The sequence below is a fragment of the Sinohyriopsis cumingii genome, chromosome 8, assembly GCF_028554795.1.
Source record: "Sinohyriopsis cumingii isolate HCF-2022 chromosome 8, ASM2855479v2, whole genome shotgun sequence".
Classification (NCBI taxonomy): domain Eukaryota; kingdom Metazoa; phylum Mollusca; class Bivalvia; order Unionida; family Unionidae; genus Sinohyriopsis; species Sinohyriopsis cumingii.
Genome location: NC_142968.1, coordinates 43,743,379 through 43,756,975, shown reverse-complemented (window position 1 = coordinate 43,756,975; position 13,597 = coordinate 43,743,379). Strand labels below are relative to the sequence as shown.

Below are 13,597 nucleotides of genomic sequence, written 5' to 3'. Positions count from 1 at the left end.
ATATGTAATCTTCTAGCCATGGGCTAATCTTTGGGATTTGTAATACCCAGTGTGTTTGTAGGACTGTAAAGATATTTTGTATATCTGTCCCTTTGTTTTCATCATTTTCACTATTTGAGTGTATACATTTTTACTAGATTTTAGATTTTCCCTTATCTCTTCAAACAGCCAAAATGGCAGTTCTTTCATTCCTACTCTGCATTTCTTTATCTTATGAAACATTCTCTCAAAAATAATCAATTCTAACAACCAGCTGTGAAGAGAATTGCTCTTTGGTAAGGACCTTCACTCTAAAAGCATATGAAGACAATTGGCACATTTTCTCCCAGTGGTGCACAAATCAATGCATTATTCCTCTTGAGGCATATATACTGCAAATAGCTAACTTCCTCTTGCTCTTCGTAGAAAGAGTAAGATAAGTTGTTAATGCTCCACAATTGGTGACACCTTTCATCATCATAGAAGAGAGGATATCAGACAAAACAAGGATTCATCCAACCAACTCCAATTTTGAGTATACATGATCAAAAACGTTTACCTCATACCCAATGAGAAACCTATCTTGGGTATTAACTGGCTGAACAAGACATATTTGAACCAATTTCATGGTCATCTCTGGCACACCCTTCCTACAAGACATGCCGTATCAGCAGACATGAATTACATGCAGTTTGAACACAATGGGTTTGTTTTACTCATGATGGCATCCTCTTTCATCATCAAGAACCAGATTCCTTGCACAGGTTACCACCTTAATCATGAAACACATGTCTTGTCTGGACACATCAACTGAAGGCCACCTACAGGACTAAGTTGCAAAAGTGCAGAGTTATTTTAATTTGATTGGGAAAAATTGGGTGAGAAAAACCTGTATTCTTGTTTGTACCAAGACAAGAAATCCCAGTCACAGAGTTACATTATTTGTCTCCCCTCTTGGGGTTCCTTGTCTCAGTTGAAACCCAATGCAGATTCTATTAATCCTTGTCTCAGTTGGAACCCAACGCAGATTCTATTAATCTCCTTGTTATAAGTCACCAATAATTATTTCCCTTTTTGAAATATGACAAAAGTTGTTTTGAAAAGAGTGTGTTGTTGTTGTTGGGTTTAACCCCATTTTTCTGCACAAGATAGGCTTTGCATGGCAGCCAGTATTAATGGTGGAGGAAGAATCCAGGAAAACCCAGGAAAGAACCACCGACCTACGAGAAGCTAATGGCAAGCTTTCTCACATACCCATTTAGGCCGAGCCCAAGACTCAAACCCATGCAGACAGAGGTGAGATGGCAGTGATCCTTAACGGTGACTCCTTGTACATTCTGGGCCCCTGAAAAAGAGTTTGAAATAGCTTGTTAAAATGAGGGAGTAAGGTAGTAGCTACTTGGCTAACTGAATTTTAGCTTATGGTAGCCCAAATCATGAAGTCTGGTAGTACATTCTTACACCGAAAATATCAGGATATCAGTAAAACTGGTTGACTGTGTTCTTTCAGAAACCTGAACATGGAAAGAACTTTAGAGTACATGGTGATGGACTATTCTTGACCTGAAAATTAGGGATAAATATTAGACTGCCATTTTTAAAAAAGGGGTTAGGTAGGACTATTCATTAACTGAAAATTAGCGATAAAGATAATCCCTGCTATATTTAATAAAAGGATTTGGGAGAGGCTCTAACAATAAGAGGGATTTAAACATATGAGTAGGCGATCAATTAAATTAATTCACCACCACATTGATTGAGATTGAGTAATTCTTAAATATATTAGCCATGAATGAAGGTAGCTTTGAAGTAGACATATCCAGACCTTTAGGTAATGTGCAATGAGGCATATGTGTCTGCTAAAATTATCAAATTGAAAGATCATTTGAGACATAGTGGATGGTCCTTATCAAATTGAAAGATCATTGGAGACATAATGGATGGTCCTTATCAAATTGAAAGATCAATTGAGACATAGTGGATGGTCCTTATCAAATTGAAAGATCATTGGAGATATAATGGATGGTCCTTATCAAATTGAAAGATCATTGGAGACATAATGGATGGTCCTTATCAAATTGAAAGATCAATTGAGACATTATGGATTGTCCTTATCAAATTGAATAATCAATTGAGACATAGTGGATGGTCCTTATCAGATTGAAAGATCATTGGAGACATAATGGATGGTCCTTATCAAATTGAAAGATCAATTGAGACATAATGGATTGTCCTTATCAAATTAAAAGATCAGTTGAGACATAGTGGATGGTCCTTGTCAAATAGAAAGATCAATTGAGACATAGTGGATGGTCCTTATCAAATTGAAAGATCAATTGAGACATAGTGGATGGTCCTTATCAAATAGAAAGATCAATTGAGACATAGTGGATGGTCCTTATCAAATTGAAAGATCAATTGAGACATAGTGGATGGTCCTTATCAAATAGAAAGATAATTGAGACATAGTGGATGGTCCTTGTCAAATAGAAAGATCAATTGAGACATAGTGGATGGTCCTTATCAAATTGAAAGATCAATTGAGACATAGTGGATGGTCCTTATCAAATAGAAAGATCAATTGAGACATAATGGATGGTCCTTATCAAATTGAAAGATCAATTGAGACATAATGGATTGTCCTTATCAAATTAAAAGATCAGTTGAGACATAGTGGATGGTCCTTGTCAAATAGAAAGATCAATTGAGACATAGTGGATGGTCCTTATCAAATAGAAAGATCAATTGAGACATAGTGGATGGTCCTTATCAATAATTACATATGATGACAGTACAGTGTCAAAAAAAGAATACAAATTTAAAGTACTTATTTCCAAAGTATGCTTTCTCTGGCATATTTATTTATTATTGTTTTTTCTTCATTTATTTGCTGTAGTTAGTTTTCTATGTTTATATTACAGATCTCTTCCTGATAGCACCACACTGAAGATCTTCAATGACGACAAGATTGCCATGTTTCAAGCCTACACAGGTAAATCTAGTATATTTTAAGAGTTTGTTTCTATTGAAGTAAGAGACATAAATACAGATTACTTTTTCAGAGATCATGCATATTAATTCAGCATTAACTTGACATCCCATCGGTATCAGGTATTTGTGTCAACATGATATGACTCATTCACACATCTCTATGTATGGATGTATAGATGGCTGGAATAATGGATCTTTGTATTACTTTCTATTAGATGTTGTTGAAAATAAAGTGGTGCATGACCTGATTCTGAGTTTTAGAAATTAAAACTGAGGGACCACTTTTTTATTACATAAGCCAAATTTATTTATATTTCAATAAAATCAGTATATGACAGTCATTATAGTTTACTTCTGTCTGCGTGGGTTTGAGTCTCAGGCTTGGCCGACATGGTTGTGTGAGAAAGCTTGCCAATAGCTTCTCGTAGGTCGGTGTTTCTTACTGGGTTTTTTTTCCAGGTTCTTCCTCCACCATCTATATTGGCCACCATATATAACCTATCTTGTGCTGAAAACTGGTGTTAAACCCTACAGGAACAATAACAACATCATTATAGTTTAGTATCCACTATGAGGAAATGGCTCAATTGGCTTCACAGCTTGATAAGTTCAAACTTAAATTGATAAAAGAAATATATCTGTATTCAATCATGTTACAGGGAAATTAAGGATCAGGTACAGAATTCTTGAGTGCCCTATATGGATGTAGATTCTGAATGTATGAATACTGTGATAAGGATGTAGGTGCTCAATGTATGAGTACCCAAGATAAGGATGTAGGTGCTCAGTTGATGAGTACCCTTGATAATGATGTTGGCACTGAATTTATGAGTACCCTTGAAAAGGTATAGGTGCTGAATGCATGCGTACCCTTGATAAGGATGTATATACTGACTTTATGAGTCCTGTGATAAGGATGTAAGCACAGAATGTATGAGTACCTTTATGAGGATGTATATGCTGAATGCATGAGTACCTTTATAAAGATATAGGTGGGTGATAAATGTATGAGTACCCATGATAAGGATGTAGGTAGTGAATGTATAAGTACCCTTGATAAGGATGGAGGGGCTGAATGCATGAATAACTTTGATAAGGGTATAGGTGCTGAATGCATGAATAACCTTGATAAGGATGGAGGAGCTAAATGTACGAGTACCCTTGATAAGCAAGTAGGTACTGAATGTATGAGTACTTTAATAAAGATGTAGGTGCTGAATGCATGAGTACCCTTGATAAGGATGGAGGGGCTGAATGCATGAGTACCCTTGATAAGGAAGTAGGTACTGAATGTATGAGTACTTTAATAAAGATGTAGGTGCTGAATGCATGAGTACCCTTGATAAGGATGTAGGTGCTGAACGTATGAGTACCCTTGATAAGGATGTAGGTACTGAATGTACAAGTACCCTTGATAAGGATGTTGATACTGAATGTATGAGTACCCTTGATAAGGAAGTAGGTACTGAATGTATGAGTACCCTTGATAAAGATGTAGGTGCTGAATGCATGAGTACCCTTGATAAGGAAGTAGGTACTGAATGTATGAGTACTTTAATAAAGATGTAGGTGCTGAATGCATGAGTACCCTTGATAAGGATGTAGGTGCTGAACGTATGAGTACCCTTGATAAGGATGTAGGTACTGAATGTACAAGTACCCTTGATAAGGATGTTGATACTGAATGTATGAGTACCCTTGATAAGGAAGTAGGTACTGAATGTATGAGTACCCTTGATAAAGATGTAGGTGCTGAATGCATGAGTACCCTTGATAAGGATGGAGAAGCTGAATGTATGAGTACCCTTGATAAGGATGGAGGGGCTGAATGCATGAGTACCCTTGATAAGGATGGAGGGGCTGAATGCATGAGTACCCTTGATAAGGATGGAGGGGCTGAATGTATGAGTACCCTTGATAAGGAAGTAGGTACTGAATGTATGAGTACTTTAATAAAGATGTAGGTGCTGAATGCTGAGTACCCTTGATAAGGATGGAGGGGCTGAATGCATGAGTACCCTTGATAAGGATGGAGGGGCTGAATGCATGAGTACCCTTGATAAGGATGTATGTACTGAATGTATGAGTATCTTTGATAATTTAGGCTGTAGGTGCTGAATGTATAAGAAATTTAATAAGGATGTAGAGGCAGAATGTACATGAGTACCTTGTTACGGATGTAGGTGCTGAATGTATGAGTACCTTTGATAAGCAGACCTGCCAACACTGACAATTTTGCCATATGTCTTACAAAAGTTAATCTTAAAATATGGACTTACAGAATAATAACACAAATTACTGAAATATGATTGCAGTAAAATCCCTATACTGTCTTGTCCATGTTTTGTTCAGATCTGAGTTTCATATTAGTTTCAGTGGAATTGATCAGGGAACCAGACTGCCTCTACTGGAGTTCCTCAGATGCTTTAAACTACACAAAAACATTTGCATGCTCTAGGTGTTGCACATTTCTTTTGTAAAATGGTGTCCAACAAATTTGGGCAAAAAGGGACAACAAACCTCATAAGATGTTTAATAGTACAGAGGAATAAAATGGAATAGTCAGATTCTTGGGGGGAAAAGCTGGAAGGGCAACAGTTACATTTAGTGGACTGTCATCCATTCATGTGTTGATCTGAGCATGTCATATGGCAGGAAAGATAATTCCCATCACCAATGCTTTTAAAAAAAAGCATTATGTCAAGTTGAGAGATATCAAGAAGCTCCATAGTGTCTGGAACTGCAGTTTGTGAAACTGTACTGGAGGTAATTAAAATTAAAGTAAACTTTACAAAGTTTTGAATTGAACATGATATTTACCATTGGTGCATCAGTCTTGAATCATACTTCTGGACTTTTAAATTTATCTTGAAACTAGCTTTACATCAAAGTTTGTTACACCTTACTAAGAACTGGCCCAACTTATGGAAAAAAATCTACTGCCTTACTGAGGTCTTGTTAGGGTTGGAAAGGTCTGGATGTAGGTGCTTAATGTACAAGAAATTTCAGGATGTAGGTGTTGAATGTACGAGTACCCTTGATAGGGATGTGGGTACTGAAGGTGTGAGTACCCTGATAGGGATGTGGGTACTGAAGGTGTGAGTACCCTTGATAGGGATGTAGGTGCTGAATGTACGAGTACCCTTGATAAGGATGTATGTTCTAAATACATTTTTTTAGTACCCTTGATAAGGATGTATGTTCTAAATACATTTTTTTAGTACCATTGATAAGGATGTATGTTCTAAATACAATTTTTTAGTACCCTTGATAAGGATGTATGTTCTAAATACATTTTTTTAGTACTCTTGATAAGGATGTATGTGCTGAAGGTGTGAGTATCCTTGATAGGGATGTAGGTGCTGAATGTATGAGTACTTTTATAAGGATGGAGGATTAATTGAATTACACTAGATATGTTTTGTTTCAGAAAGCACATCCATCACTCCTACATCTGGTAGCACCGAGGGAGGCCAGCTGTTGACCATATATGGCAGGCACTTTGATGAGCATCCCCCTTATACTAAGGCCAGGGCCTATGTTGGAGGTAAGAACAGTGTTTATGTGCAAAATGTGAATTTAGATGGCATTCTCACAGAAAGCAAGGAAGCAATTTTAATTACTTAGATTATTTAATATTAATGTAATGTATTTGACAGTTTGAGTTCCATTCATGTTGTTGATACCAGAAAGATTTATGTTGTGACAAGTTTACTTTATACTTGAATATTAACCTTAAAAAATAAGCTTATTTATTTAACCCTTTAGCTACGGCTACCGCATCTAAGTGTCACCCGTAAATAGCTCCCTAACCCCACTGACGCATATATGCAGTACCAATAAGCCTAGTTTACTACCCGAGTGGCAAAGTGGTCTCAAGCTCTCTCCATCACGGATCACTGCCATCTCACCTCTGTCTGCGTGGGTTTAAGTCTCGGGCTCAGCCAATGTGGATATGTGAGAAAGCTTGCCGGTAGCTTCTCATGGGTCGATGGTTCTTCCCAAGGTTTTCCTGGGTTCTTCCTCCACCATAAATACTGGCCGCCATGTATAGCCTATCTTGTGCTGAAAATCACGTTAAACTCTATAACAACAACAACAAAAACTACCCCAGTGTTGCTTATGTGCAAATAGTTCAGCAGTACTCGAAACCCCAGTGTCGCATCTATGCAGACGTGACTGCTATGTTAACTAAACGTTGATTGGTTGAAAGTACAGAAGTTTAAATATTTTTGATTATCATAACCAATGAGAGGACTGTTTACTAAACATTTTGATACAATTGTGAAAGCTGAGAGGTTAAATTTAGACACACTGTCGGGGGTTTTCTGCACTTTACGAAACGTGTAGTTGAGATAAACAAAGATGGATTCCGATTCAGATATGAGCAACTTTAAAGGGTTCAGTGCAAGCAATATGGAAGAGTTTAATGGATCATTCTTAGAAAATGGATCGGATATTGATATTAATCCTGTTTCAACACCAGATGCAAGTGATTTTTAATCGGATGACGTGGCGGACATAGTCCCACTTGCACAATGGAGTGATGACCTCGCCATGTTCGAGATCAATGATTTTGATTCTCGTGTTGGTTCAACAGTCAAGCTTGGACTAAGCAGTGAGAATGATTTTTTTTCACAAGTTTTTTCCTGAATGTCTGACATAAAAGCTTGTGAAAGAACAAATGATTATGTCAAGCAAATAGTATAAAATCAGCATCATGGAGATGTGGGCATATTTTGGAATATACATCGTCATTTATGTGTGGATAATGACGGTTATGAGAGGTACCACTCTCGACTTTGTAACATAAAGTGGAAATATATGAATAACAGACACTGTACAAGGTAAGCTGTTTTTTATTTCACTGAAATCCAGTAAAAACTAATAAAATAATGAATATAAATGTAACCATGTTTTTATTGTGAGTTTTTGTAGTCAGCCTTGATGATACTCTAGTATTCAGCCTATCTCCTGCAGCTGACGTAGCTGCAGGAGATAGGCTGAAGGAGAAGTGTCACGAGCAGCGGATGCCCCTCTACGTTGCCTTCGTAGACCTGACGAAGGCGTTTGACATGGTTAGTCGGAGTGGACTCTTCAGACTTCTGCAGAAGATCGGCTGCCCCCCACGTCTGCTTGCTGTCATTATGTCATTCCACGAGAACATGCACAGCACAGTGTGCTTCAATGGCGCAACATCTGAAGCATTCCCAGTCGTTAGCGGAGTCAAACAAGGCTGTGTCCTTGCACCGACGCTCTTTGCCATCTTCTTCTCCATGCTTCTCCAGTACGCATTCAAGGACTGCAGCGAGGGAGTGTACATCCATACCAGGGCTGACGGCAAGCTGTTCAACATCGCCCATCTCCGTGCTAAGACTAAAGTCACAGAGGTACTCATCCGTGAATTGCTCTTTGCCGACGATGCAGCCTTGACATCACACACGGAAGATGGACTTCAGCAGCTGGTATGCTGCCTCTCCCATGTATGTAAGGAATTTGGACTGACCATCAGTTTGAAGAAAACAAATGTCATGGCACAGGACACAGACTCCCCTCCCTCTGTCTCCATCGATGGGTACAATTTGGAAGTTGTCGAGAACTTCACATACCTCGGGTCTAACATCTCCAGCTCACTCTCCATTGATTCTGAGGTGGGCAGCAGGATTGTCAAGGCAGCAGCAGTGATGGCCAGACTTAACCAGAGGGTCTGGAACAACCCCAACCTCACAGAGAAGACCAAACTGCGTGTCTACCAAGCGTGCGTGCTCAGCTCACTTCTCTACAGCAGCGAAACATGGACCACCTATGCAAGACACGAGAGGAAACTCAACAGCTTCCACCTGAGATGTCTGCGGCGCATTCTGCACATCCAGTGGCAGGACAAAGTACCCAACACAGAGGTTCTAGAACGCGCCAACATGAACAGCATGTTTTCCATACTCAGCGAGAGGCGCCTTCGCTGGCTCGGCCATGTCAAGAGAATGGACCCAGGTCGCATTCCCAAGGACCTGTTATATGGGGAGTTAGCAGAAGGTGCACGACCAACTGGACGACCACATCTGCGCTACAAAGATGTTTGCAAGAAGGATATGAAGACAGCAAACATCAATGTCAACAACTGGGAGAGCTGTGCAAACAACCGTTCCAGCTGGCGTCTAGCTGTCAGGCAGGGAGTTCAAAACGCAGAGGAAAAGAGAAGAATAAAGCAAGCTGAAAAGAGAGCTAAAAAGAAGGATAAGCAAAAGCGTACTTTGGAGCTATGCCATCGTCTCTCGTAGACGGACGGATGCCAAGACAAGACATTCAGCCTATCAACCAGCCTCACTAGTCTCAGTAACTGATATGATAGCACTCAGCATTAGTGAAACTGCACCACAGCTCTAGTAGCTAAAGGGTTAAACAGTTCAAATAGAATACAAATAGATAATATGAATTATTAAGCCTACGTTATTTTCTAATCTTAAATCAGCTTTCTAACTATTCTCTAGAAACTGAATGTGTAGTCAAAAAGGTGAAGGATACCTACCTTACATGTGAGCTTGCAGCAAAACCGTCTGACCTGGGATCTGAGTTTACAGGTAAAATACTAATCACTGTACTTATGTGATTATTCTTGAGTCATTCCACCATATTACAATATTTTAATTTGGAAAATGTTTATGTAACTAATACTGCTGAATGTATAAAGTCAAGATACTTAATGCAGTCAGAGTTAACACTGGTGAATGTTGCTGTGAGTGCAGGTTTAGTTCATTCTCCTTTAAATGTATTTATTGATCCAGTTAGTCAGGAAAATAAAATACAGTATCTCCTGAATATAGCCTTCCATGAACAAATTTGTCTTTTATGTCCATATATCGTACAGGGAAGAAATGTGTTACCCGTCTCCATCCTCTTAACCAACACTAGGTGGTTAAACATCAATTTCATGTTTAACGTTTTCTCTCACTCAGGACTATCAACATTGGACTTCAAAACCTTTTAAATAATTCTAGATCTTCATGATTTCAACCCATCTGTTTAGAAAGTCAGTATAGCTGTGCATATTAATGCATTTGCTCCGTGTTGCAATCATTATTGATTTTTTTCGATACTTATGAGAAGTTTTGTAGCAGTTGTGGACTTTGTATCTTTGTGCGCAAACACTGTAATAGTGGTGTGTGTTGTTTGCTTTTTTTTTTACTCACTGCAATATATTTTTGGCTTGATTAAATAATGACTTGTTATTGTGATTTGGTTGATAGTTTCCCCTTTTTTATTTTTGGTTGAAGTGAAGTATGTAAAGCAAATGAAGACACACACAGAACATGTCTTGCTTGCAAAAGCGATAATCATCCTCAACTACAGTGTTCATACATTATGGTCAGAATGCATCTGGTCAACCATGTGGTGCAAAAGCAAGGATATATGTGTGAAGTCTTGTAGTTAATGTTTTCAGTGTTTGATTAGTCAGTTAAAATGGGTTGACCTTGCACATGACCATGAAACAGAGTCTTATGAAAGTCTTGTAACTCTCAACTTTTTTTGTATACCCATATTACTTGATTTGATACAAAAGATTAAGTGACATGATAATACAATGCAGGTAAACTTTTAATTGATTGTGAGAATGCAAACAACACTTCTTTATGTATGAGATCAAAGCACAGTGAATACCTAAAGAGGTTCTCACAGAAACACTCATGGGCATCACTGATGGTCGAGTGACATTATGTTTAAATACATGTTGGCATATAATTATGTTGATTATGATAAAACCAAATTAAAAGATAAAACTTAAACATGAACTTCACTTGACAAAACACTTTTTAACTTTAGTATTTATTTCTTAAAATGTTACCATCAGCAGGCATTGATCAAAATTTGGTTGAAATTTCAATGTATATTGTTATTTACAATTTATTGAGAATTTTGTTTTATAAAGAAAATCTAACAAAAAATATCAGTTCATAACAAAGTAAATTTTGTAATGCTGATTCGCAGTTCTGGCACTAACTGCTGTTTTCAAGTGTAAAATGAGGGATTTACTGAGGTTTTATTTACCTATTTGGATCACAGTTTTATTCACATTGATCAAATTGGGGGCATTTTCTATAAGAAAATGGGATCCACACCTGTCTCAGAGTTATAAGCAGAACCTTAAGTTATACGGGTGCTGTAGTGAGGCAGTGGTGGAAGTTCTATTTTATTGAAAGGCCAGAATGACCTTCTGTTTGCTTTAGGTCATCTAGACCTTTTAGTTTACTTGGAAAAGCCAAACCTTGACTCATCCCAGCATCTTGCCCACCCAGGTATGGAGTTATTTACCAATTTAAAATTTGTCTGTCTTCCTCATGTACATGTAGTATGGATTATTGAACTCATGTGCTGATTTCCAAAAGGTTATGGATTTCAGTTAGAGAGTTTGTACAACTTGGTTTGCTTAATGTGGCAGTGGGTTTTCTTCTTGGTTACCTTTTCAAGCACCTTTTGCAGATAACCCTTCTGGCCCAGTGGTTACCTTTTTTCAGGTAGACTCCATCAATGAGTTTTGATCGTTACCCAAGTATGACTTTTTGGTGCAGCAAACAGGAGCTTAAGGCAGGAATCCCTGGAAAGCCCCAACCCAAAGTTACGGTTTGTACAGGAACCATTTTGTATGGTTGGAGACCCCACCTTTTGCCCTGCTGGAGGAGATGGCTCTTATCAGCCTTTTGGAAATGGCTACAGTCAGTGTTTTTCACTTCATAGAGGATCAACTCTACACAAAAGTTGTTCTTATGATGTTGGAAAACATAGTGGTGGTGACCTATTTTCTCAAATGTGGGATGCAGGGAGAGATAGGGGTCTATGAAAATACCCAACATAACCATTCCAGTTTGGAAGTTTTTGTGTAATTTTGTTTTCAGCTACAGATAAACATCCAGATCAGGATGATTGTCCTTGCTGACTCACTGTCAAGAAGGGGCCAGATCCTTCACAGCAAGTGGTCCATTTCATCAGTTGGTCTTTTAGCAGATATGTGTGTGCATTTGTGGTGTTCAGTGATACACTGTTTGATACACATACATGTAGTTGAATCATAGCTTCCAACCTTTGCTTCTCCAGTCATGAACCTAAAAGACCTGACATGGATGTGCTATCAGTGAGTTGGGAGAGGTTTTGGACCTATTCCCCCTCCTTGCAGTTTTGTTACCAAACTGATAAAAGAAATTGAGGGATCAGAAATGCAAATTGATTCTGGCAACCCCTCTCATATGGAACAAATCCTGGCTCTCTGGTTCAGTTGGCTGATTTTTTTCTGTGTTTAGTAGAATGAGTTGGCTCGCATTGCTCTCACAGACTCCCACTCCATGATACTTGACACTAACAGGCATCATGGCAGGGGAGATCTTGGTCATGATAAAGATCCTCACATCTGATGCTAATGTTGACTTTTAAAGGCCAAAATCTCTGATCCTGCTTTCCAAATAGTCTTTTGTTGGTTTTGATGTGGCTCAATCCAGACCATTTCAAGTCTTTAGCCAAGACCTCACTGAAGCTGCTATCATACAAGACATGCTTTCTGCTTTGGCATGCAGAGTGAAGAAGTTTCATACCAGTTCAGATTGGATGATTCCATGGTTCTGATGACTCAGCTAGGCTGTGCAGTTAAAAACAGGTTGCTGTCAGTGAGCGATCAAACAGAGGCCATTCTTTGTCAAGCGAGGCGGTGATGTGAGATGGTATCCATACTCTGTCATTAACCAGTACTCGAGGAGCACAGAAACAAGTTGTATACATTTTCTCTTTTCTTTATTTAAGGCTGAGAAAGAGAATATAGTCCTCAAAAGATTAGATATACCTTATGAAGATTTCGGATTATGCAATTAAAGCGATCACAGCAAACCTCATGTGCAAATATAACATTTCAGTCCAAGACATAATAGAAACAGTTGATGGCATGCACAGTCAACATTGACAAGTTTTATATTCATCATCTTGCTTTGCAGAAACAAGAATTTAATCAGGTGGGTCCAGTAGCTGTGGTCCAGGTGACCATCAGGTCTAGTTGATGTCAGCTGCGAACCCATCAGTGCTGGTTTAGCACTTCTATTGGATTCACCTGGAAAGAAGAATTCACTATTTTCTTCTTCTCTGTGTATGTTGTTGTCACAGGTTATGTAACCATCTGTTGTTTTTCAGTAATGTAGGAGAGCTGGTTTTCTGTGATATACAGAATGCCATTTTCCTGACAATGGTGCTGTGGTAGAGGTCACCTATGCAGAATTACTTCCTCCTAATACCTATTCTGCTATTTTTAATGTGATTGGGGATTGTATTCAATGGAGAGAGCAAATTTTGCAGTATATTGTGTTTCTTTGAGAATATTTACCAGATCGCACAACTACAGAACCCTCAAACATCTCCACAAATGTGTGAACAGACTAGATGATATGTCACTCAGCTTAAAACTGGTAAACATGCAGTCGATGGATAGCCATCTATTGGCGGTAAGGGGAGGTAATGGGTAAGAGTTTCTTCCCTTTCACAGCCTTTTATAAATTATATAGCCATTCATTGTTCAGTTCAAGTTTGTGTGCGAAATTTTTGTATGCTTAGTAACAAGCAACCACTTTTCATGACAGAATATGATTTGATTACAGAG

At 38.4% G+C, this 13,597-nt stretch overlaps 1 protein-coding gene across 2 annotated transcripts in view; it reads left to right on the top strand.

Moving 5' to 3' along the window:
• Positions 1-13,597, top strand: part of LOC149793387 (fibrocystin-L-like) — a 221,327-nt gene that overhangs the window by 55,524 nt on the left and 152,206 nt on the right. For both annotated transcript variants that reach the window (XM_089967368.1, XM_089967369.1), the window contains exons 10-12: positions 2,901-2,971; positions 6,401-6,517; positions 9,459-9,548. In XM_089967368.1, the coding sequence (XP_089823494.1) occupies positions 2,901-2,971; positions 6,401-6,517; positions 9,459-9,548 (278 nt within the window). The remainder of the gene's footprint in view (positions 1-2,900; positions 2,972-6,400; positions 6,518-9,458; positions 9,549-13,597) is intronic.